Genomic DNA, 25479 nt, shown 5'->3' with positions numbered 1-25479 from the left:
CTATCTGGGTATCCCTACAACTTAATATAATAGTTCTATATTGTTTGACCAAGCACATTTTTTACTTTTAGTTAAGTTCATCATTGGTCGTTAGATTTTTACTTCACTTGTGAAATGTTTAAAGAAGAAAATAAGCAAAGTTTTAAAGTACCTTAAAATTGTATTAGAATGTCTGGGAAAAAATATCTTTTGATCATATTATCTACCTCCCCATACACAGTATTTGGAAACAGTAGTATGGTAGCGTATCTATTTATAAAAAAGAGAGAACATTTATAAAATATTTATAAAGAAGAGGTAGTCAATGGAAAGAAACAGAAATGCAAATTCATAGTTAGGTTTTCAGTCAGACATGTTCATTCATACTAAAAATGTGCTGACTTGTACATGACTATACAAGTTAGTGGTTGGGCTTATTAATTATTTGGGTTTAAAAAAAAAAACCAGTGTTGTTTGTAAAGAGTAAAAGAATTATATAAATTTGGGAGAGTGGTGTTTGTGTCTTCTTGAATTATTTAAGTAAATGTCAGTGGGTTTATTGGTAGAGCCTAGCATAAGTCACCCTTTATATGCTGTTAGACTAAAGGTCTTAATAAAGCAGCACTTAAAAATGTTATAAGGCTGGGTGCAGGGGCTCAAGCCTAGCACTTTGGGAGGCTGAGGTGAGAGGCTTGCCTGAGCCCAGGGATTCAAGACCAGCCTGGACAACTTGGTGAAACCTCGTTTCTACAATTAAAAAAAAAAAATTAGCCAGGTAGCATACACCTATAGTTCTGGCTACTTGGAAGGCTGAGGCGGAAAGATCACCTGAGCCCAGCAGGTTGACGCTTGGGTGGCCATGAGCGTGCCACTGCACTCTAGAGCCTGGGCAATGGAGTGAGCCTCCAACTACAAAAAAAAAGTTTTAAAATAAGAGAAGTATTTAAGATTTCACACCAAATTTTTTGAGACAAAATTGTTTCTAATAACTCTTTTCTTTAGTCTTCTTACTGATATGAAAATGTTCTATCATAATTCAAATATTTAAGAAATATTTATTATGCATTAATAGGATTTAGAGATAGAGTTATACCTTGGAATTATCTGTGAGTACTCAATTTACTTTTCTGAAATTCTCATGAAATGTACTTTCTATTTTGTATATCTGAAGGGTGCCATCCTTACTGGTCCTCCAGGCACTGGGAAGACACTGCTGGCTAAGGCCACAGCTGGAGAAGCCAACGTCCCCTTCATTACCGTCAGTGGATCCGAGTTTTTGGAGATGTTTGTTGGTGTGGGCCCAGCTAGAGTAAGTCTTGTTCTGTTCTGATGGTGCAGCTTCCTTACCCCCAGCAGTTCCCCCTAGATGAGGACTTGGTGAAGATGGCCCCATCCCCTGGGATGCCCGGAGTGACCTCTCAGCAGTCACTGCCTTGCTAAGTCACTTCCTGGACTAAGACTAAGGCCAAGGCTCCAACCTCATTCTTGCATGTGGACATTTACTTTTCTCAGTACTGTTTGTTGAAAAGAATGTTTTTCACCCATTCAGAAATCTTGGCACCGATGACCATAGATAGATACATGGGTTATTTCTGGATTCTGAATTCCATTCTATTGATCTGTGTGTCTGTCCTTATGCCAGTACTATACTGTCTTGATTATTGTTGCTCATTTTTTTTTTTTTTGAGTTGGAGTTTCACTCTGTCGCCCAGACTGGAGTGCAGTGGCCGCTCCTGGCCACCGCAGCCTCGACCTGCTGGGCTCTGGCGATCCTTCCGCCTCAGCCTTCCAAGTAGCTGGAACTACAGGCGCGCTACCACACCCGGCTAATTTTTTGATTTATTGTAGAGATGAGGTCTCTCCAAGTTGCCTAGGCGGGTCTCGAACCCGCGGGCTCAGGCAATCCACTAACCTCAGCCTCCCAAGGCATGGGATCACAGGCTGAGCCACCGAGCCCAACTGATTACTGTTGCTTTGTAGTAAGTTTTGAAATCAAGAAGTGTGAGTATGGTTTAACTTTTAAAGAAACATGTAATTGTTACTGTTGTGTGTTTCACCAGTGTCTAAAATGCTGACTTAAACAAATGCTACAGAAATGCAGTATGCTATCACAGTTACTTTTGCAGACATCACAGTACAACTCACAACCAGTAAGAAAGCACTGTGTCCTCAGTCAGTAGCGTGCTTTTCTTTCTTAGTGCCAAGCATAGTAATGGTGAATCTTTCCGTTGATGGCTTCTTAGATTAGATGACCTGTAGTAGGTGGAGTACATAGATTCATCTGGGTTTTGCAAGGCAGATACGTCTTAGAAACACAGGGGAGCACTGGGGACCATGGGCAGATGAGGGGAACTTGAAGATAGGAGAGGAGCCATGGTTGGTGGGAAAGGGTTGGCCTGGTGGGTTGGTAGCTGGGAAGTAGGTAAAGAATTGGTCGTGTCAGAAAGCAGAGGTTGCTAAGGACCTGAGAAGTGACTGCTTCATGCGTATGGGTTTTTTGAGGGAGGTGGGAAGTGATCATATGTTTTAAAAGTAGATGTTGGTGATGGTAGTGTAACATCATGAATGTACTAAAAGCCACTGAGTTGTACACTTTAAGACAGTTAAAATGGTACATTTTAGATTATGCATATTTTACCTCAATTTTTAAAATCAGTGAGATGTTTAAAAAAAGAATTGGTCATGTGAGATGCTTGGCTGCCTAGATGATAGGAGAGGGTAGTCAGAGCATGGATGGCTTGAAGCTGGTTGCTTAGGGGCACCTTGGCAGTGCTAGTCTTGTCAGAGTAGAACAAAAGGTGACTGAAGAGGTGGTCAGGGAGCTGAGAGAACAAAAACCACATAGATGTGGAAGTCACTGAAAAATAGTGCTAGGCAAGGAACCAGGCCAGCAGAGGACCACGGCAAAGCAGGGTAGATGCCTCCCACCTGGTGTGAGCCTCGGTGAGCAGGGGGCTATTCCAGCATTCCATTTTGGCAGCAGTAGTAAGGCAGACCCCCTCACTCCAGCTGATCTGAGGGAAAGATACAAACTCCTTCTGCTTGGGGACTTTGCAGGGAAGTGACGGACACATTCTGCGGCAATCTTGAGAGTGTGGGGGCTGTTGGTCACAGATCCTTAGTTTGAGGACACTGCAGAGGGACACAGGTCATATCAGAGGATGTGTTCCGAGCAGTGTAGGAATGAGAATCTGGAAATGCAGGCAGGAAAGGATGATGGGGAGACTTGGAGTAAAAAGGGACATGAGGTGGAGGGAGTCTGTCTCTGACTCTTAGAAGGAGCAGGTGACTGATGGTGAGGCACGGAAATGACGCCTATGTACCTCAACTGTGGCTGAGGGGACACGCTAGCGGGACAGTCTGTGGGTAGGAGGGCTGCAAGCAGGGTACTGTCACCCCCTCTTTGTTGATAAGCTGGTGGACTTGGAGAGTCCTCACCTTCACTGTCTGTGTAAGACTGCATAGACCTATTAGTAGTCTCTGCTTGTTAACAACTGCCCTAGGCAGGAGAGATGAGTGAGCCTTGGAAAAAACTGAACATTTCATCTGAATGTAAAATTGACCGCTTTATTGTCAACTTGGTTGTCTTTGTAGGGTAGGCATACAATGGCAACTTGTTGATATTACAGAAATGGCAGACATTATCAGTGTTTATTATACATGCAATGATTTATGAGATTTGAGAAATAATATTTGCTCACTTTAGATCTGTTACCCACCAAGTTACTAATCATTCGCTACTTCTTTGCTGCTTGCAGCTCTTTTTAAGTGCTGTACAATGTGTGGCACAAAAATATTGTCTTCATATGGGGCTTGAGGTTTATTTTTTATTTGGAGGATAAATAATTACTAGTCAAGTAACTCATATTTCTGTTTTTTATCAGGTCCGAGACTTATTTGCCCTTGCTCGGAAGAATGCCCCTTGTATTCTCTTCATTGATGAAATAGATGCAGTGGGAAGGAAGAGAGGAAGAGGCAACTTCGGAGGGCAGAGTGAGCAGGAAAACACGCTCAATCAGCTGCTTGTGGAGATGGACGGTGAATAGTGAAGTCTTCTGTATTTTATTTTATTTTTTTCACACACCCCCATCTTCTGTATATTAAACTGCACTTGCTAATTGTCTCGTATCTCTAAAATGAGAATCCATATTCAAATTTGGAGTCTCAAAAACAAAAAAAGTATCCTCTAAAACAGCTCTTTTAAAAGGTTCTTTTATACCAGCACAAATAATAGCAAAATATCCTTGCCTGGCAGCCTGCCATAACTTATCATTGGTGTTTGCACCTAGTGCTGAATAAGAGGAAAACGGGTGAAATGATTCTCAAAAGAATTATGGTCTCACTCTCTAATCATTAGTGTTTCTGAAGATAAGGAATACCTAAACCTAACCAAGGGTGATTTTTTTTTTTTTTACTCAGAGTAGCGATCTTTCCTTGCCAGTCAGCTTTCCTCATTTAGGAAAGCCAGTTCTCAAGATATGACGTGTCCTTCCTACTGGAAGATATGTGGACTCTTGGTTGTTTGTGCAGAAAAGGAAAGCATAGTGCCAATACTGAGCTGGCTTAGATGATGAAGCCAGGCAGAGTTTCAGAATAGGAGCGTGGAGATCCTCCTCTGTTACATGATGGTAGCCCGTTTACAGTGCTGTGTCCAGATCGAGTGCCACATATGGGTAGATCCACCCGTGAGTCCTTGCAGTGCCAGGATCTGAGGGTGCAGGGTCTGGGGCAATGGCATTCACACTGAGAAATGGCTAATGATGCTGAGTGTCTTGCGTCTAGAGACGAGGTGGGAGTGGAAGTTGATACCTGTCTTTGAATGGGCAGTTGACTCCATCTGCACAGTGAGTCAGTCTGTTATTTGCAGATTTAATCTGAGCTTAAAACACTTTTAAAATCGACAACATCAAAATTATGAACTTCAGAGCAACTTGGATGGATTTAGAGTCTGTAATACTCAGTGATCTATCACAGAAACAAAGAACTGAGTGCCACATGTTCTCATTCATAAGCAGACCCTGAACAATGATCTTAATACTATAAAAGATTGGGGGCCAGGTTCAGTGGCTCAGCCTGTAATCCCAGCATTTTGGAAGGCCGAGACAAGTGGATTGCCTGAACCCAGGGGTTTGAGACCAGTCCGGGCAACTTGGCGAGACCTCGTCTCTACAATAAACCAAAAAATTAGCCAGGCGTGGTAGTGCATGCCTATAGTTCCGGCTCCTTGGAAGACTAAGGCGGAAGAATTGCTGGAGCCCAGTGGGTCGACGCTGGAGTGGCCATGAGTGTACCACTGCACTCCAGCCTGGGCGATAGAGTGAGACTCCAACTAAAAAAAAAAAAAAAGGAATTGGCAGTAGAGGGAAACTGTCAGGGCGGTGGGGGGCACACTTCATCAATAAGAGCACCTGATCTCAAGCCAGGTGAAGTGGAAACCAAAGTGAGGCCCAAACTTTATCTGTACAATGACTATTTGTATACCTAGTCCTGAATTATACCCCACATTCTTAAAATAAGATAAATAAATAAAATTGACATCTTCTAAATTTCCAGTTAGAGAAAATAAAATATTTGGTCATTTGTCTTTAGGAAATTAATTTTTAAAACTTTTAAGTCTAATATGTGATTGTTATCAATAAGGACAAGATTAAAGGTAAGAAAAATAATTCAAGTTTGTGATTTAAAAACTTCTGGATAATGGGGCAATCCCCTCGGGTCCCCTTCCATTGTGGGAGCTTTTGTGTCCTCAATAAATCCTGCGTTTCAAAAAAAAAATTGCTGGATAATGAATTGAAAAGTATAGCTATGCATTCTTGACAGGCGCACTGTTGCCTTCTGCCACTTGTCATTTAATCATGATTGCTTTTTGTTATCATCTTTTCAGGTTTTAACACGACGACAAATGTCGTCATTTTGGCGGGCACCAATAGACCAGATATCCTAGACCCTGCACTTCTGAGGCCGGGGCGCTTCGACAGGCAGATCTTTATTGGTGAGATGACATTCACTGGGTTTGATCCAGTGCTCATGGGTTTCAGTGTGATATTTCACTATGGTTTTTTGTTTCCTTGAAAATAATTTCTAAAGGACCACCAGACATTAAAGGAAGAGCCTCTATTTTCAAAGTTCACCTCCGGCCACTAAAACTGGACAGTACCCTGGAGAAGGAGAAACTAGCAAGAAAACTGGCATCCTTAACTCCAGGGTTTTCAGGTGAGTGGAAAATGACTGCCGTCCTACTCTTATTTTATTTTTAATTGTAGTCTCTGTCACCAAGGATGGAGTGCAGTGGCACATTCACGGCCACTGCAGCCTCGACCTGCTGGGCTCAGGCAATCCTTTTGCTTCAGCCTTCCAAGTAGCTGGAACTATAGACACATGCCACCATGCCCAGCTAGTTTTTGTGATTTATTGTAGAGATGAGGTCTCACCAAGTTGCCCAGGCTGGTCTCGAACCCAGGGCCCAGGCAGTCTTCTTGCCTTGGCCTCCCAACGTGCTAGGATTACAGGCTGCGCCACTGCACCCAGCACATGCTTTTAAATCAGGTAACAGTTCACTTGGTTACCTCTTCACTTTGGGGCTTTCTAAATATGGATTTTTGCTTTCTTCTTTTTTTTTTTTTTTTGAGTTGGAGTCTCACTCTGTTGCCCAGGCGAATGCAGTGGCATACTCATAGCCACCCCAGCACTGACCTGCTGGGCTCCAGCAATCCTTCTGCCTCAGCTTTCCAAGTAGCTGGAACTATAGGCACTACCACACCCGGCTAATTTTCTGTTTTCAGGCAATCCACTCACCTTGGCCTTCCAAAGTGCTGGGATTGCAGGCTGAACCACCGAGCCTGGCCTAGATTTTTACTTTCTTAACATGAGAAATTTCAAACATACAGTGTAGTCAATTTGTCTGTACCTATCACTTAGTTTCAGGAATGGTTACTAATTCACACCCAACCTTATTTTATCCATATCCCTATCCTCTTCCTGCTTCCTTTTTTGTATTTTGTGACAAGTTTCTGATAACATCATTTCTTTTTCCCATAAATATGCTAGGAATTATTCCTAAGTGTTTATGTTTGTTTGTTTTGAGTTGGGAGCCTCACTCTGTCACCCAGGCTGGAGCGCAGTGGCATGATCATAGCTCACCACAACCTCAAACTCCTGGACTCAGGCGATCCTCCCAAGTAGCTGCAGCTACCATGCCTGGCTTCTTTTTTTAGAGACGAAGTCTTGTTATGTTGCCCAGGTTGGTCTTGAACTCCTGGACTCAAGCAGTCCTTCCACCTTGGCCTCCCAAAGTGCTGGGATTATGGACATGAGCCACCATGCCCAGACCCTAAGTTTTTTTTCTTTTATTAACATACCATAAAAATCACCTATATAAAGTGTACAGTTCAGTGGTTTTTGGTATATTTATAGAGTTGGGCATCCATTACTATAATGTGAGTTTTAAATATTTTGTCATCTCGAAAGAACCATTGGCGGCCACTTCCTCCATTCCCAGCTCTAGACAACCCCAATGTACTTTTTGTCTTTACAGATTTTCCCATTCAGGACGTTTTATATAAATGGAATCATGCAACATGTAGTCTTTTGGGCCTGGTTTATGCTTACTTAGCATGATATTTTTAGGGTTGATCCATATTGTAGCAGCCATCAAAACTTTGTTCCTTTTCATGGCCAAGTAATATTCCATTGTTAGGATATTCCACATCTTATTTATTCATTCATCACTTGATGGATATTGGGGTTGTTTCTGTCTTTTGGCTGTTGTGAATAATGCTGCCATGGACACGGGTATACAGATTTTTCTGTGGACCTACATTTTTATTTCTCTTGGTTATATACCTAGAAGTGGAATTGTTAGGTCTTATGATAACTATGTTTAACCTTTTGAGAAACTTCAAGACTATTTTTCAAGTTCCTATGCCATTTTACATTCCACCAGCAGTGTGCAAGGGTTCCATTTTCTCTACATCCTCACCAACACTGTTATCATCTGTCTGATTATAGCCATCCTAGTTGGTGTGAAGTGGCATGTCATTGCGGTTTTGATTTTCATTTGTCTAGTGACTAGTGATGTTGAGCATCTTTTTATACTCTTATCCCAAGAGATTTCCTTAACTGTACAATGTGATGCTTTCTCATTCCCTGTCTCCCTCCTTCTAAACTTGAAATAAAAAGGAACATTTGAGAAGTATGAGAATATATACAATTGGTGTGGTCAGAAGATGATCATCTGAAATGTCTTTTACTTATTTCTTAGGACTTTGAAATTTATACTGTTTTAATATTTGTTTATTGAGCACATACAGTGTGGTATAGCTTATTTGTGTTACCGTATAACTGAAGAATTAATTTAAAAAGACTTATGGATCTAAAAAAAAAATCTGGCAAGCTTTTTTTAAAAAATTTTTTATTTTTGAGTTGGAGTCTCACACAGTCACCCAGACTAGAGTGCAGTGGCTGCTCCCAGCCACTGCAGCCTTGACCTGCTGGGCTCCAGCTTTCCTTCCGCCTCAGCCTTCCAAGTAGCTGGAATTACAGGCATGCGCTACCACGCCTGGCTAATTTTTTTGATCTATTGTAGAGATGAGGGCTCGCCAAGTTGCCCAGGCGAGTCTCGAACCCGCGGGCTCAGGCAATTCACTCACCTCGGCCTCCCAAAGCGCGGGATTACAGGCTGAACCACGGAGCCTGGCAAGCTTTTAACTGTATTTAAATTTAGTTGTTTCACTGAATGTACTTGGTGAGTAATGCTTGGGTTTTCGTCATATGTCAGCATATTGCCTAATTTCCACACAAGTTATTTTCCCAACAGAGATGGTGGAACTAAGTTACTTAATGAGTATTTTTAAATGCTGTCTTAGTTTGCTGATATGTGAGCCATATTATCTGTTAAAGTAAACATTTGTCTGTAATTCACTATTTACTACTAATACTTTCATCTCAGTTCAGAGGGCCAGAATTGTACCAGGCTAGTACTAAATGCTAGAATTAAATAGCATAGGGTTATTTTTATAAAACCCTTATCCAATCTACTGCTGATTAAAAAATTAATCTGGATTTGGTCATCCATCGTGTGTGACCAGTCAGCTTGAGCATATTTTGGTGGGTAAGCTGTTCTGCATGTTCATTTTGTAGGAGCTGATGTTGCTAATGTCTGTAATGAAGCTGCTTTGATTGCTGCGAGGCACCTTTCAGATTCCATCAATCAGAAACACTTTGAACAAGCAATCGAACGAGTGATTGGTGGTAAGGCAACTGAATGTAACTCAAATAGAAAGCCTGATAAAATGAACTTAAAGCCAGAATTTCTCTGTTTTGGCAAGATACAGAAGCAAAAAAAGCGTATTCACCCAGCCCCAGTGCTCACTCACCATGTGTGCTTGGTTGCACACTGGTCCCCCTTGCCTTGCCTCCCCTTGCCCTCTGTATGATATGGTGTTTAATGGTGTGGGGTGAGTCTGAGGTGGCAGCTTACCTGTGCCTTTCCTGCACAGGGAGCGAGGTGAGGTACCCCTGAATGATAAAAATCAAGTTTTGTTAAAAGCTCACAACCTTCATGTTTCCAGAAGTTCCATCCCATGAGCTAAGTGTACGCTGTCCTAGTTATGGGTGATAGATATAAAGCAGCTGCGGCAACTGTGTAGCCAAGGGATGCTTACTCTCAGTCAGCACAGTGGGAACGCATGCAGTGTTTTCCTTAGATCTTAAAATTTAATCCCCAAAAGTCAACTAGCAATTCAAGTACTTGGGCAATTCAAGGAGGGAGAAATGCTGTGACCGGGCCAGGCTCTGCAGAAGAGGAAGGATGCCCACGAACTCAATAGAAAAGCAGATATGGCATGAAGTGGCTTGCATGGAAAAGAGTTTGGAGGTGGTGGAGTTACACCCTGTGTCTAGGGAGGAAAAGCAAACTGGTCAGACACACATTCCTGGGGCAAAGTAAGGTAAGGCTGAAAGAAAGTTATTGAAGTCTGGATTTTTGAAAGCCTTGTTTATATTAAGCTGAAGAGCTTCTTAAGGTTTGTCCTGTGGCCAACATGGCTAAGACGGGCTTCCTTTTTTTGAGTTATTGATTAACTTAATTATCAGTGATATTTTGGGAAAATGAATCTGGCTTCAATGAGGTGGGAAGTATGCCGAGGCAGAGAACCATCATTGTGAGCTAGCAGGTGTAGCGTGGGGAGCACCAGTGACAACAGGCAAAATACAGACAGACGTGGAGGCCAGAGAGGGAACGGGGTGCTCCCAGAGGTGCCAGTTCAGCAGAGATGGAGATGTGCTGAGTTAGAGCCAGAGCAGGATGTCATGTGGAACTCAGGGGCTGGTGGTGATGGTTCCAGAGGGAGCTGAGTGGGATGGGGCAGGTGAGCAAGCGTGTTCCAGGAGCAGGTTCCCACAGGAGTGACCTGTAGGGTCAAGTGATGCAGGAACGTGAAGGATAAGGGCCTTGGGACTTGGCAGTGAGGCTGTGTCAGCTGGGTGGGGAGTACAGAACCAGGTTAGTGATGCTTCCAGTGCAGGTAGAAGCTGGTACAGCAGCGTGCTCAGACTTGGTCAGGTGCTAAGTAGACAACTCATTATTGAATGAGTTAATAGACCACTTGTTCTGTAAATTTATTACTGAAAAGGAAAAAAAAGGATGATAGAGTTGTGGATGGACTAAACAAAATAATTCGCTTTAGAGACAGGTGAAAACTACACATTTGCACCTGTTTTAGCTCAAGAAGCAGCCATGATCAGTGAGGGTGGGAAAGAGAACAGTAGCTGCTGCAGCTGTTTTATAAGGAGGTGGCACACTGGGAAAATGAAAGACACCTGCAAGGAACTGTGGGGAAAGTTCTTTTGCTTTTTTCAGATATGCCAGAAGTGGAAAACAGGATTTGTTACTTTCAGTCCGGGTAGCTCTGTGGCATAACTTGGGTCGATTCTCTCAGATGAGTTGCCTTGAACACAACAAAACTGTATTTTTTGGGGTGTGATGATTTGTATTATAAACGATAGACAGTTTTTACACTACAGAGGTAAGAAATGAGGCCCAAGAAGAATTCTGTCAGATTGGAATCCCTTCAGCACTATAGTCCAGCAGGCTCTGGCAGGGGTCTTTGGGCCCCGTGTCTTGGTTGCTTCCTTGGGTCTGCCCTGCCACTGTGTGGCTAACTCTTTGAATCCTGAGCTGGCTGGTGAGTGTGCGGGTGCTTGTGCTCTAGCATTGGTCTTGCCAGCTCCAGATAGGTATTTCCAGATCTTTACCTGGCTCAGTGCTTTCTCTGACTCTTGGCTGCCTTCCCTCAGGAGCAGATGACAGTTGTTCTCTCATGGCAGGTGCCTTTATTTACCCATAGCCTGGACTAAGCAATGCAGATCTTTCCAGAGTTCTTTGTTTCCTCTGAGTTTTATATGTTTTAAATTGACCTAAATGCTGAATTTGACTTTACAAGTCTATTTGTTTCCTCAAATAGGATATGTGGCTTGAAAGAGTAGGAGAGTTAGGATAAAAGTGGGCTGGGGGGTAGGAGAAGTGAGTGCATTTTTGCTGTGGGTGGGTATGTTTTGTTTTTTAGGGACAGGATCGCACTCTGTTGCCCAGGTGGTGGTGGTGCCCATCACAGGTCACTGCAGCTTCAAACTCTTGGACTCAGGTGATCCTTTCACCTCCACCTCCCAAAGTGCTGGGATTGCAGGCATGAACCACCACGCCCAGCTGTTGGGTGTATTTTAAACTTGACCTTTTGTTTTTATTCTGATCCTGACTGGGAATTTTTGAATTGCCATAGGCAGCTCAGTCTCTAAGTCCCATTTTAGGTAAGGCAATATATAGCATTGTATAACTGTCTTTTAACGTCAGTGTCACTAAAACAGTACTTGGGATTTTTGTTATTATTTTGTTAGGCTTAGAGAAAAAAACCCAGGTTTTGCAACCCGAGGAGAAGAAGACTGTGGCATACCATGAAGCAGGTCACGCAGTTGCCGGCTGGTATCTGGAACATGCAGACCCACTCTTAAAGGTGAAGCAGTTTGTGTTGGACGCTAGGCAGGCCAGCTCATGTTTGAGCAATTACTTGACTGCAGTTACTCAAGGAGAAGGTTGTACTCCACAAAAGAGAAACATATAAGATGCTTAACTTTAAAAGACTTTAGCAAAAACTTTTGGTAACAATGAGTGAATAAAGCATTACACAAACTGCCTGCAGATAAGTTATAAAATGTGAACAGAAAATTAAGGGGATCGAAAAGTATCCAAAAGCGGACCAAAGCTGGAAGAGAGTTTACTTTTAAAAAGCAGCAGCTGCAGTGGGTTCACAATGGGAGTTTGTGACTTTCTTGCATGAGAATTTTCTGTAATCTCCACACTACAGTGATGGAAGACCTTGGCCTTACCATCTTGAGGTGGCAGAGTAGGTAGTCCCAGGATTTGAAGACTACTGAAAATTTAACAGGAAAATCTCAGAAGTGAAAAAACTACACATGGATGAGACCCAAATCTGAGCAGAAGCTGCTCAAATCCCTGGCTGACTCCTAAGCCACACATGCACAGGGGTGGCTCCAAAGAGCCTGGCCAAAAAATAAACAGACATGAAAGAAATCTAACCCCTGAAAGACAGGGTAGATTTACGTTTTGTGCTTTTCAACTGAGTACATTCCTCAAACCAGCACAGCACAGCACAGGTGACATAAGGCAACTGCCTAACTGCTTTCTGATATCAGTGTAGCTGGGAATCAAGAGGGATCTTCTGAAGCAAGAGAACCACAGAGAAAACAGCATTAGAATGTATAAGGGGGACCCCAAAAAACCCCACAATTATCTTTTGGAGGGCAGGTCCCTTGTAGTACACTTGGAATTTGTTCCTCCGGATCAAACTACCAAAATTTTTATCTGGTAGTTTTAAGAAGGTTGTGTCCCGATTAGCAGAAGAAACATCCTGAATTGTGGCAAATAGGTGACTGGTTCTTTTACCATGACAATGCGCCTGCCAACACCATATGGAGTTTTCCGCAGTTTCTGACCGAAAAACGGCATGTCCCATGTCCCACCCCTCCCATTCACCCAGTGTTGCCCCAAGCGATTTTTTGTTTTCCTGGATAAAAAAATTCTTCAAAAGGAAACATTTTGCTGGTGTAGAAGAGATGAAACAAAAAATGGCAGAAGCACTAAAAGGCATCAAATTGACACGTTCAAAAACTGTTTTGAGCAGTGGAAAAAATGTCTTGGTAGGTGTATTGCATCAAATGGAGAGTACTTTGAGGGTGACCGGAGTTTATACAAGTAAGACTAAATACACGATTTTTTAATAGATAAATTCCAGGTTTTTTGAGGGCCTCCTGGTAAATAAAACATCCTAAATAATCTGGAAAGAAGCTGCTAAAATTAATAAGTGAAGTTAGCAAGGTTGCAAAATTCAAGGTCATTATACAAAGACCGGCTGTATTTCTTGGTATTAGCAATGAACAATTAGAAAATGAAATTTTAAAAATCCACTTTCATTTTTAATAGCATCCAGAACATGAAATATGGAGGGATAAATTTAAGAAAATATTTATAGGGCCTGTACTTTGAAATAAACAAGACCCAAATTAAAATAGAAATAGACTGTTCATGGAATGTTATGTCATTTCTCCCCATTGATGTTTCAGTGAAGTCTTTTATGATTACAGATTTTTTTTTTTTGGAAATCCAGAGGCTGAATCTAAAATTTATATGAAAATACAGATAAGCCAGAATAGCCAAAACAGTTAAGTTTAAGGGGTTACTGTATCTGATTTTCGGACTGTACACAGCCCCAGTGATGAGACTGTAGTGCTGGCGAAAGGACTGGTATTAGATACATGGGCAGAGCAGAGTATGGAAGGAGACCCATCCACATTTGGTTAGTTGATTTCAAGAGAGGTATCAGAGTACTTCAAGGGGGAGGATTGTCTTATCAGTTGGTGGCTCTGACAACTCACTATTCATATTTAAAAAGTGAACATTAATCCTTACAGCATATGCAAAAAAACTAAATTGAAATAGATCATAAAAGCTAACACTATAAAACTTTGCAGCAAAAATCTTTGTGGCCTTGAGTATGAAAAAATTTCTGAGGACACAAAAAAGCATAAACCACAAAAAGAAAAGTTGGTAGATGGGAATCTCTTCAAAATTTAAAACTCTTTTTGAAAGATAGGTAAGAAAATGAAAAAGCAAGCCACACACTCTGAAAATATTTGTATTTCATATACAGGACAAAAAAAGACTTGTATCTAGAATATATGAAAAACTCTTAAAACTCAGTAGGAAGAAAACAAGCAACCCAGTAAAACAATGGATAACAGGTTTGAACATACACTTCACAGAAGAAGGTTTGTGAATAGGCAGTAAGCACACGAAGATGGTGTCATTAGTCGAAGATGGTGTCGTTAGTCATTGGGGAAATGCAAATTAAACCATAGTGGGATACCAGATCGCACTCACTGGAATGTTTAGAATTGAAAAGACAGTCTTAAGTGTTGATGAGGGTGGAGAGCAGTTGTAATGCTCACATGTAGCTGTGGGAATGCAAAATGGCACACCCATGTCAGCAGTTCGGTGGTCTCTTGTAAAAGTAAACACTTCCGTGTGACCAAACAACCCCACTCTTAGATATTCATTCAAGAGAATGAAAACATATGCTGCGGCTTCATTTGTGATATCAGCAAACTGAAAACAAACCTGATGTCCATAAAATGAAACGGACTATTGGGTATGTTTATACAGTGGACTGCCACACAGCACTAAAAACGAACAAGCTACTAATACGCACAACAGTATGGATGAACCTCAAAACAGAAACCAGACATGGTGCAGTACATACTATATGATTCCATGAATATCCACTTCTAGAGGCAGTACTGTAGAGACCGGAAGCATGTCTGTGTTTGCCTGAGGGCTAGGCATATAGGGAAACACTCAATACCAGGGAGTATGAGGGAACTTTCTGGGCATGATGAGAATATTTTGCATCATCATTGTGGTTGGAGGTTACGTTTGTCAAGATTCGTTGAACCCTGCAAGTGAAACTGATGCATTGTGCTGTATATGGTTATTCCTCAATAAAGTTATTCTTTAAAATTAAAGGAATTTACTTAATTGTAAAAGAAGACTAGAAAGGAAAATGACTGCTGGGCAGCAGAGTTGAATCAAGCCTGCATGGGCTTTCAGCTGCCAGAATGGACCTATCATCACTTACTAGGGGTTCTTTTGTCAAGACTGAACACTTTCAGTTGAACTTTACAAAAAGACAAGAATGGATTGCCCAGCTAGTGTACTTATTTTTAGTCAGGGAATTTATCTATCTAGAGACATGTTTTGATCAAGTCTGCATTTGGTAGTAGGATCTTCAACATTGTGTACATTTCTTACTTAACAGGTATCCATCATCCCACGTGGCAAAGGATTAGGTTATGCTCAGTATTTACCAAAAGAACAATACCTATATACCAAAGAACAGCTCTTGGATAGGATGTGTATGACGTTAGGTGGTCGAGTCTCAGAAGAAATCTTCTTTGGAAGAATTACGACTGGTGCTCAAGACGACTTGAGGAAAGTAACTCAGAGTGCATATGCCCAGGTAAGTGTGTGAAATAGAGTATTTCTTCTTCATGTTTAAATCTTTGCATGATAAATTGGCTTTCATGACTGGCTCTGAAAGAGCACTATTGTGTTTGACTGTTGTAGGCTTTTTAGGAAGGATTGTTCCTGAAAAGAAATCCATTTCAAAGAATTCAAAACTTATGAAAAGAAACTGTTTTTTGCAGTACTGGATTGAAAGTTTATTTCCTAAGATTTTATAAAGCATATGTGTAGAGTTCATTATGAACCCGTGTGACCCCATAAACACTGCCCCTCCTTCTTCACAGTCTCTCCTGTCCCGCTGGTAATGCTCACGCTTCTTCTGAATTGTTAGTCATTCCTCCCCCTCTCTAAGTTTTAACCCTGGTGCCTACATGCCCAAACAATAGAGTGTGCTGTCTGAACTTGATAAAATGACTCGGAACCTTCTGTTATTCACATGTGAGCTCTGCCTGTCTTCTGTGTCTGTTGCTTTCTCAAGTCCTTTTTCATATACCTCATTAAAATTTTTTGTTATTTGTCTCTTATCTTATATATTTCCCTTAGGGCATTATCTGTTATGATTATTTGCTTTTGTTTCCTTTAGTTTAGTCTTCATTTTAAAAATAATTTTTCAGCTGGGCTCGGTGGCTCAGCCTGTAATCCTGTGCCTTTGGGAGGCTGAGGTGAGTGGATTGCCTGAGCCCGTGGGTTCGAGACCCACCTGGGCAGCGAGACCTCATCTCTACAGTAAATCAAAAAATCAGCTGGGCGTGGTAGCGCGCGCCGGTAATTCCGGCTACTTGGAAGGCTGAGGCAGAAAGATTGCCGGAGCCCAGCAGGTCCAGGCTGCGGTGGCTGGGCGCAGCCACTGCACTCCAGTCTGGGTGACAGAGTGAGACTCCAACTCAAAAAATAATAATAATAATAATAATAATTTTTCTTTTTTATGTGTATTTTTTCTGGTAACTCATCTAAGTTTTTTAAATTCTAATTTATGTAGCTCTTCCATATTATCTGTCATTTTCCTGATTACTTTTTGCCATTTTTTGATGTAAGTTACAGTTTTCCTGTTATATTGACATGTCTTTTCATCCCACTTTTCTTATCTTTGGCAATGTGATTCTGTTTTTTTCTCATAACAACTTTATATTTTCTATTGCCTATTTTTAATTTATTTTTATTTTTTGAGTCAGGTGTCTCACTCTGTTTCCCAGGATGGATGCAGTGGCATGATCACAGGAGCCTCAACCTCCTGGGTTCAGACAATACATCTCAGCTTCCCAAGTATCTGGGACTATAGCCGTGTACCGCCATGCCCAGCCAATATTTTGATTTTTTAATAAAGATGTCTTGCTGTATTGGCCAGGCTGGTCTCAAACTCCTGGGTTCAAGCAATCCTTCTGCCTCAGCCTCCCAAAGTGCTGGGATTACAGGCGTGAACCACTGCGCCTATTTTTGCATGAAATTTGTTTTGCTGATGTCTTAGGAGGGAGGAAGATTAGGACAGCTTCTCTAGCTTCACAGCTTTAAAGTTCGCCTTTCTGTTTTCATGATGTGTTGGAAAACGTGGCTTCCTCCTTTCTCAGCGCTCTTGGTTCTGTTCTCATTCCTCACTTTTATCTGGGCCTTCTCTTTTCTAGTCAGTTTGGATTTTGCTTGAAGAAGCTTCTTTCTAATGTGTTGGTTAGTTTTGGGGGCTCATAGGGTCCACGCTAGGTCAGCCTCATCACCCTATCCCCTGTGCCTCATGGACTAAGTGTGAACAGGAAAATGCAAACACCCATTCTAGTTTCACCTGTGCCACTCTGTCCAGGAGGAGCCTGTTGGTAGCCTGAAGTTATTTTCCCAGGTCTGTTAGATGCTTCTTGCTTCTCCTCTGCTTTCCATGCGATGAATGGTAATGTCATGTCATTTCTAGGACTGTTGAGATTTGTTGCCACCTGTTATGTGGTTTTATCGCAGTTGTTGTCTGTGGGCTTCTGGCTCTGTCTTTAAACGAATTTAAAGCACAGTGTCTCGCTACTGCCACCAACGACGCAGAACACTTTTGTCCACTTGGCCATTTCCAGGCCACTGTGGAGACTTTGTCAGGTTAAAGAGCAATTCTTTATAACCACTACAAATCATACATTTTTCAGATTGTTCAGTTTGGCATGAATGAGAAAGTTGGGCAAATCTCCTTTGACCTCCCACGCCAAGGGGACATGGTATTGGAGAAACCTTACAGTGAAGCCACTGCAAGACTGATAGATGACGAAGTACGAATACTTATTAATGATGCTTATAAAAGAACGGTAGCTCTTCTCACAGAAAAGAAAGCTGATGTGGAGAAGGTAGGTGCCCTTCCTGGGAATAATTCTCTACAGTTTTGGGGAAAAAAACGGATTTACGTGTCAGAGTAACCATTTTGGTTGGTGTGTAGACTTGAGAATTCCCTCTCTAGCTAACCCTTGGGTTCATTAATTCTGATGTTTTAGTGTCTTCTCTGTCTCCATAAGGCAGTTGGAATATGGTGGTGAGCAAGAGTGGACACTATCCTGGCTTCTTGTGGCTCTTATTCACAAGAATAAGAGTGAATCTGTGGGTCTGGACAAATGTGTAATGACATATATCTACCATTAAAAAAAAGAATAATAGTGAATGATTAATGAAGTCTATTAATAACTATTAAGTAAACAGTTAAATCAGAACTTCCTCACCAAATATTTTACCAGTACTCCTAAACAAGCACAGTTGTCTCATTAGAATTTACCATTGTTTTTCACCTCTAGATTAAATAGGTAGTGAAAGGTGAGAGGACAAGTAAAATAAAGAGCCAAACTGATGAGTAGGAGATGGGTACATGAGAAGTACCTTTGGCTCGATGTTGAACCTCCAGAAATAAGCATGCTTTGTGTTTTTTACGGCTGTGTCTCATTTGATAGCACCTGCAAGAGGGAGTTACCCTTTCTGAACTCAGAGGATTTCTCGTGCCCAGTAACCTGTTGAATTTTCAGAATTAATGCAAACAAAATTAGAATTGATCTTTGGACATTCCACACTGTAGTAGGGAAAACACAAATGAAAAAGTCTTTGATAAGGGAGTGACAGATATACTATTCAAGCCAGGCTCAGTGGCTCAGCCTGTAATCCCGTGCCTTGGGAGGCTGAGGTGAGTGGATTGCCTGAGCCCGCGGGTTCGAGACCCGCCTGGGCAACTTGGCGAGACCTCATCTCTACAATAAATCAAAAATCAGCTGGGCATGGTAGCGCGCACCTGTAGTTCCGGCTGCTTGGAAGGCTGAGGCGGAAGGATCGCCGGAGCCCAGCAGGTCGAGGTTGCGGTGGCCGGGAGTGGCCACTGCACTCCAGTCTGGGTGACGGAGTGAGACTCCAACTCAAAAAAAAAAAAGAGATATACTGTTCAATCAGCACGTCTTCAGAGAAGTTGACTATAAGCCCTGTACTAGGTGATTCCAGAAGAATCCATGCTATCAGTTCACAGAAGTGTGCAGTGAAACTGGAGAGAGTGCTGGCAACTCCAAAGCACTGGAAAGCATGCTGCTGGGGCTCCAAGAAAGAAAAGAGCCCTGTGGGCAGAGTGATTCAAGAAGGCACTGTGGAGATAGGGGCTTGAGGGGTAATCGGGTCACAGTGAACAAGGAAAGGGCAGGAGCAGCGTGGTGGTGCTTGTGGGTCGAGTGTGGAGGGCAGCCCTGGGCCTGCCGCATGGTGTGCACTGGGGCCCAGGGCCCTCCAGAGTGAGGTGCACAGCTTGGGAAATAGAAACGACTTCACAATGACCTAGCCTAGCCCAGACTCCTTGTTTTAAGTAGTTCTTAAAGGAGTCCTTAAAGGGTGGTGAGCAGAAACGATTAGAAGTTCATCATCTCAAAAGAGTGTGGCAGCAACATGCCAGCTCTGCTGGAATCGGAAGACTTGACCAGATCAGCTGAGGACTGGGGCAGGCACCTTTTGACCTGCTTCAGATGAGGAGGATATTACCCAGGATGGAGTGCACTGACATGATCACGTGTTCTGGTTTTTAACCCTTGCACTTGGCATCCCCTCTGAGGGAACATTGTAAATCTAGCAAACCACTCAGGTGTCCCCTCTCAGGGGACATAAGATTACTGGTGATTACACAGGACAAACTTATATAAGCACAGATTTTTCAAAAACATATGTTTACTTCAAGTTTTCCATTCAAAAACAATGAATAACCTATGTCCCATTTGAAATTTGTCAAGCTTCTGATGGATCAGTTGAGAAATGTTTTTCAGGAATCACAGGTGCATCTTTCCACATAATCTTCAAACAGATTAGACAGTAAATTACACATTAGTAATATGGGAGGGAGAAAATGAGACTGCATTTTCGGCTGGAATAGAAAAACACAGGTGGAAGACGTCCAACAAATTGCTATTGCACAAAATGTATCAATGAATCAGCAATACGTGCCAGTGATTGTTTCACACATTACCACACATTAGAAAAATATAAGATATAAAATGTTGATTTTTTTTTTTGGTCACAAATTCCTCAGTGTCTAAAATTCCATTATAAGCCAAATACCATTATAAGAAAACAGTGGTTCCAACTTTACTGTTTATTTATTTTGAGTTGGAATCTCATTCTCGCCCAGGCTGGAGTGCAGTGGCATGCTCAGGCCACCGCACCCTCGACCTGCTGGGTTCAGGTGATCCTTCCACCTCAGCCTTCCAAGTAGTTGGAACTACAGGCATGTGCTACCACACCTGGCTAATTTTTTGATGTATTGTAGAGATGAGGTCTTGCCAGATTGACCGGGCTGGTCTCAAACCTGTGGGCTCAAGCCATCCTCTCACATCGGCCTCCCAAAGTGCTGGGACTATAGGCATGAGCCACTGTGCCTGGCCCAATTTACTGTTTAATATGAAGTGATTCATTTTTCACTATTTCTAAAAAAGTGTGGTTGAGTTACTGGTACATGATCCATGAGGTATCTCCGAGTGCAAAGAGTTAAAGAATCCTAATCTCTTGGATATGAACAAAAATATATATGAATAAAGTGATATGACATCTTTAAAAATAATCTAGGGAGTGGATAAAACAAAAATGGCTCTAAGTTGATCATTTTTGATAATGGTAACATGGGAGTTAGTCATTCATTCTTTTTACTTTTGTACCTATTTGAAATATTCTATAATAAAATGCTTAAAAATAGAAAAAACAAAACTATTCTATATCTTTAAAAACAGCATTTGTAAACTTAAGATAGGTAAATTTCTAAGGAAGTTCAGTTTATAACTTAAACTGCTTAATTTTCTTTGTACTGGTGAGATGTCACATAAACACTGTTCCTTCCTCTCCTCATACCATCACTTGCCTCCATACACATAACTGGGCAGGTGTCTCTTTTCTTATAGCCTGTTAAAATGTGTGGTGTCAAATTTGTGGTTCACCCAAGGCAACTGAAGAGAACTTCATGAAATCTATTTTCATATGAGCATTCCTGCCCTCATTTCATCTCTGCCCTTGTTTGTCTTTTTTTTTTTTTTAACTTTTTAAAATTTGCTGCTTATCCTATTTCTACCTTTGCCTCTAACCTACTCGCCATAAAACCACTTCTATTACTCTGTTAAAAAAGAAACTTTAGACACATAAACTTAACATTTGTGAAAAGAACAATTAATGAATCGGGCAGCACTAAAAACAGCTGTGAGGAACAGGCTTTTATAGGCTGAGCTTGGAAGCAAAGCAAAGCAATGAGAGTCGTGACACTTATCAATGGGGATATATTCTGAGAAATCTGTTGGTTTTGTTGTGTGAACATCAGATTGTACTTACACAAACCTCAACAGTACTGACTTCTACACACCCAGGCAATGGTATGGCCTATTGCTCCTGGGCTACAAACCTGTACAGAGTATACTATACTGAATACTGTAGATAACTGTGACACAATAGTATGTAAACATAGAAAAGGTACAGTTAAAATACAGTGGTATAACCTTATGAGACTATTATATATGCAGTCTGTCGTTGGCTGAAATGTTGGTATGCAGTGTAACTGTACTGATGGGTCACTGCTAGGCGTTTGCCTTATTTGAGCGTGGTCCAGTGCAGGGTCCCAAGATACATAGCCAGCTGTCTGTGACTGGCCAAAGCTTGATTTAAAATTAATTAGTCACAAGGAATGCCTCTCAGTTAAGTTCTAGTGTGCTTGTGTAAGAATTCTGGGCACAGAAACAACCCCAGGCTTAGTTTACTGTAACAGCACACAGAAACTTCCCTAAAGCAGATGTAACATATTATATGCACATTGTGCTTCTTCTTCATTGAAATATGTATCTCTGAGATATATATAGAACAAAGACAGTCTCCTCAGTCTTTCCTACAGGCAAATAGTAACTCATTGTGTAAGTGTATCGAGGTGTGTCCAGGGAACTTTGTTTCCAATATTTTGTGCATCTTAACTCTGAAACTATGTGACCTTATGTATGAGACATCTTTTTCTTTGGTCTTAAATCCTTTCTGGAATGGAGTCACCTGTAAATGAGAACATTATTACTTTTGAATAGTCTGGTGAGTAACTGTATTTAATGGAAACTGTTCATATTTCAGGTCGCTCTTCTATTGTTAGAAAAAGAAGTATTAGATAAGAATGATATGGTTGAACTTTTGGGCCCCAGACCATTTGCAGAAAAATCTACTTATGAAGAATTCGTGGAAGGCACTGGCAGCTTGGATGAGGACACCTCACTTCCAGAAGGCCTTAAGGACTGGAACAAAGAAAGGGAAAAGGAGAAAGAGGAGTCCCCGGGTGAGAAAGTCGCCAACTAGATCCAAGGAGAGAGGCCGTTTAGTCTGTCTTCCGTGATTTCAGTGTGCACATTATTTCAGCTCTGGCTTTGAGAAGGATGGGAACGCTGCCAAGTTGATTTAGCCAGCTACTGACCCAGCTGAAATGATGGGGTGAGGGGTCCTCAGTCCTCAGCCTTGGAAGTCACAGTTAGGTGGAGTTGACTTTCTGAAGCCTCTGAGAGAGACTCACACTGCCCTACAGCCTCGTAAGGCTTCCAGGCAAGTGGCTGGAATTGCCCAGCCCAGTGCTGCCAGTGCTGGTCCCTGTGACACCATCAGTGGGGTCCGGCTGACTGTGACAGGAGTCATCACCTGTGGAATCTTGACTGTGGGAGAGGGACGTTTTTCTCTTTTCATCGTCCACTCTTCATTCCTGTTTCTTTTCATTTTCCCTCTGCAGATGAGCTGTGAGATTAAATTGGAGTCCTGATAACAATTTTTTAATTTGACTTATTATTTTAAAGATTGAATCTAGATCACTTGTTGCTGTCTTAATGGAATGGTTTTCTACAGAGCTGTAATATATTTAAAATATGAATGTACTGTGTAAATATGGCTTCTTTACATCAAAAATAAAATGTTGACACTGTACTCCAGATACTTTTGGAAAACAATGGTAAGAAATGAAATGTTCTTACTTTTTAGAGGGAAATCCTTCAAAATCTTGGTCTTGCTGGTTCTCATCAGTGACCACAGAAGGGTTAGTGCTTTCTAGATGTACATGGCCTACAGTGACTGAGCTCTGGATGTAAGGTATGTTGGTCCCGAGAGTCAGTCATCACGAGACTCTGCTTAGGTCCTCACGAGGCTGGTCATGACCAGACGTTGGTCATACCTGGGTCTAGAAGTCAACATGTAGCCATAGAGTGCTTCGCAGGCTGTCCGGAGCCACCACCAGGTTTCAGAGGGGACCATGGAAGTAAGCCAGGGAGTCCCCTGGGTCCTGGATCTCCCAGGAAATCACAGGAGTGGTCTGAATGAGAAACTCCTGTTCTCTATTAGAAGGAAGTTATTAGTGGATATGGTTCTAGAAAGTGAGTCTGCAGCGTTGCAAGCCTAGATCAAAATTCTTAGAAAAAGACGGCATGGAGGTGGTTTGCTAAGTCTTCAAATGCTGTTATTTGGTCATGGAGGTACTAGATCTGTTTGCATTTTTAAATATGTGGTTTTCTGAAAGCCTCCTTTAATGTTATTCCACCCTGCCATGTGTGTTGCTGACATTATGGAACAGTGACTTTAGAGTTAAGATCTCAAAGCGGGCGGCATCCCTGGAGCAGCCTGAAGTACCTGCATATACCCCCACAGGCTCAGCATTCCAGAACAGGAGTCTCTCAGCCCAGCCCCCACGCCTGCCTGTCCTGCTTGGTGACCTGCTGAAGCACACTGGCCACCTCCTTACCTCAGGATGCTTTCAATGAGTTGTTTCCAGGCTAGAGATTCACTTCTCACAAGGGCGATTGGTGTGCTTTTCTCCACGTGGGTAGTGCACGATTGGCAGATACTCTCTACCCCTGGCCCTTACCACTGCAAGGAGCTGTACAGGTGGGGACATCTGGAATAGCCATGTTTACAGCTAACTTCGAGGGGGGCAGGAAGAAGTAAACCAAAAGTACTGTCAACAGCGAGGTCTGTACCTGTTACTAGTCAAGCTAACCTGGTCACGTCCTGTGGCGTCTGACTGGAAGCCTTTCGCAAGAGTTGTGGCTACTTGTAGTAACTGTCAAGGGGTGATGGGTCACAACAGTGAAGAGCCCTCCATGCTCCACTCTGGACCGGCTGCCAGCCCTCAGCTCCCCAGTCTCAGCACTCTTGCTTTCTCTGGAAGGCTGATGGCACCTCCTGGGGCTCCTTTGGCAAGAAGGTTGGGGGTCCCCACCCCAGGGCCTGACTTGGCGTGATGAGATTCTGTGGGGGAGCTCAATGTGTGGCTCCAAACAAGGAAGACGCTTATTTATGTTGCCCTACTTTCAAGCTTGGGAAAATCTCAGCTGCCCACCCTTAAAGGGCCCCCCCATTTAAGAAAAGCCCTTTCCTTTGCTCTTTTAGTGAAGGGAGGGCCATTTGCCCTAGGGAGATACCAGTGACCCAATATCCACTGTAATCATGCAAGTCCCTTTAGCACACAGCTGGAGGAGACAAAGGCACAAGTTGAGTATTTTATTATGAATCGATTGTTTCAGAGTTCATATTGCATATTCAAATAAGGCCACACTGCACAGCTTCGGGTTTCACCACGAAGGATGAAGAAAGACTTATAGCTCCCCTGCTTATTCCCAGCCGCACTTGAATACTTAGTGGAAGGTGAGGTTCTTTCCTTAGCCTTTCAAGGCCCCTTCATTCTTTCATTCAAGCTCTCTGCCAGTAAATCTCTGTCCTCTGATCGGGTAGAACTCCCAGTGACATGCTGTCTTAGAGTGTTTTCTTTATTCCAGACGAGTGATAAGACAACGTTGTTGCGTTTGTGGGTGAGGGGCCTCCACCAACAGGTTCAGACCAGAGCACCGTGCCGGGCCAGGAGGGTAAAGAAAGAACACACGCACTGCAGTATCTGAGCTGGGGGTCCTCTATTCGTTGATTTCCTCTTCGTCGTCCTCAAACGCTTCCTCCCCGTCGTTGACCGTGGCTTCCTGGTACTGCTGGTACTCGGACACCAGGTCGTTCATGTTGCTCTCCGCCTCGGTGAACTCCATCTCGTCCATGCCCTCGCCCGTGAACCAGTGCAGGAAGGCCTTGCGCCGGAACATGGCCGAGAACTGCTCTGAGATGCGCTTGAACAGCTCCTGGATGGCCGTGCTGTTGCCGATGAAGGTGGATGCCATCTTCAGGCCCCGGGGCGGGATGTCGCACACCGCCACCTTGACGTTGTTGGGGATCCACTCCACAAAGTAGCTGCTGTTCTTGTTCTGGATGGCCAGCATCTGCTCGTCCACCTCCTTCATGGACATAGGGCCCCGGAAGACGGTGGCCACGGTCAGGTAGCGGCCGTGGCGCGGGTCGCAGGCAGCCATCATGTTCTTGGCATCAAACATCTGCTGGGTGAGCTCAGGCACCATCAGGGCCCAGTACTGCTGGCTGCCCCAGCTGGTCAGCGAGCGGGGCGAAGC

General features: G+C 42.7%; 2 protein-coding genes across 2 annotated transcripts in view; one reads left to right on the top strand and one right to left on the bottom strand.

The window, feature by feature from the left end:
• The window catches only part of LOC103253257 (AFG3-like protein 2), a 29997-nt gene extending 7024 nt beyond the window's left edge, over positions 1–22973 (top strand). The window contains exons 4-12 of the mRNA XM_008051650.2: positions 1151–1288; positions 3864–4017; positions 5864–5971; positions 6067–6192; positions 9118–9228; positions 11872–11987; positions 15366–15566; positions 17689–17883; positions 22136–22973. Of these exons, the coding sequence (XP_008049841.2) occupies positions 1151–1288; positions 3864–4017; positions 5864–5971; positions 6067–6192; positions 9118–9228; positions 11872–11987; positions 15366–15566; positions 17689–17883; positions 22136–22354 (1368 nt within the window). The 3' untranslated portion in view covers positions 22355–22973. The remainder of the gene's footprint in view (positions 1–1150; positions 1289–3863; positions 4018–5863; positions 5972–6066; positions 6193–9117; positions 9229–11871; positions 11988–15365; positions 15567–17688; positions 17884–22135) is intronic.
• Positions 22974–24517: 1544 nt separating this feature from the next.
• Positions 24518–25479, bottom strand: part of LOC103253258 (tubulin beta-6 chain) — a 29815-nt gene continuing 28853 nt past the window's right edge. Inside the window, exon 4 of the mRNA XM_021709414.1 lies at positions 24518–25479. This exon is cut by the window's right edge and continues 25 nt beyond it. Coding sequence (XP_021565089.1) covers positions 24940–25479 — 540 coding nt within the window. The 3' untranslated portion in view covers positions 24518–24939.

Source organism: Carlito syrichta, unplaced genomic scaffold (assembly GCF_000164805.1).
Source record: "Carlito syrichta isolate Samal-C Ts95f unplaced genomic scaffold, Tarsius_syrichta-2.0.1 Scaffold215300, whole genome shotgun sequence".
Taxonomy (NCBI): Eukaryota; Metazoa; Chordata; class Mammalia; order Primates; family Tarsiidae; genus Carlito; species Carlito syrichta.
Note: the sequence above shows the minus strand (reverse complement) of the source record. Positions and strands in the feature narration are given on the sequence as shown.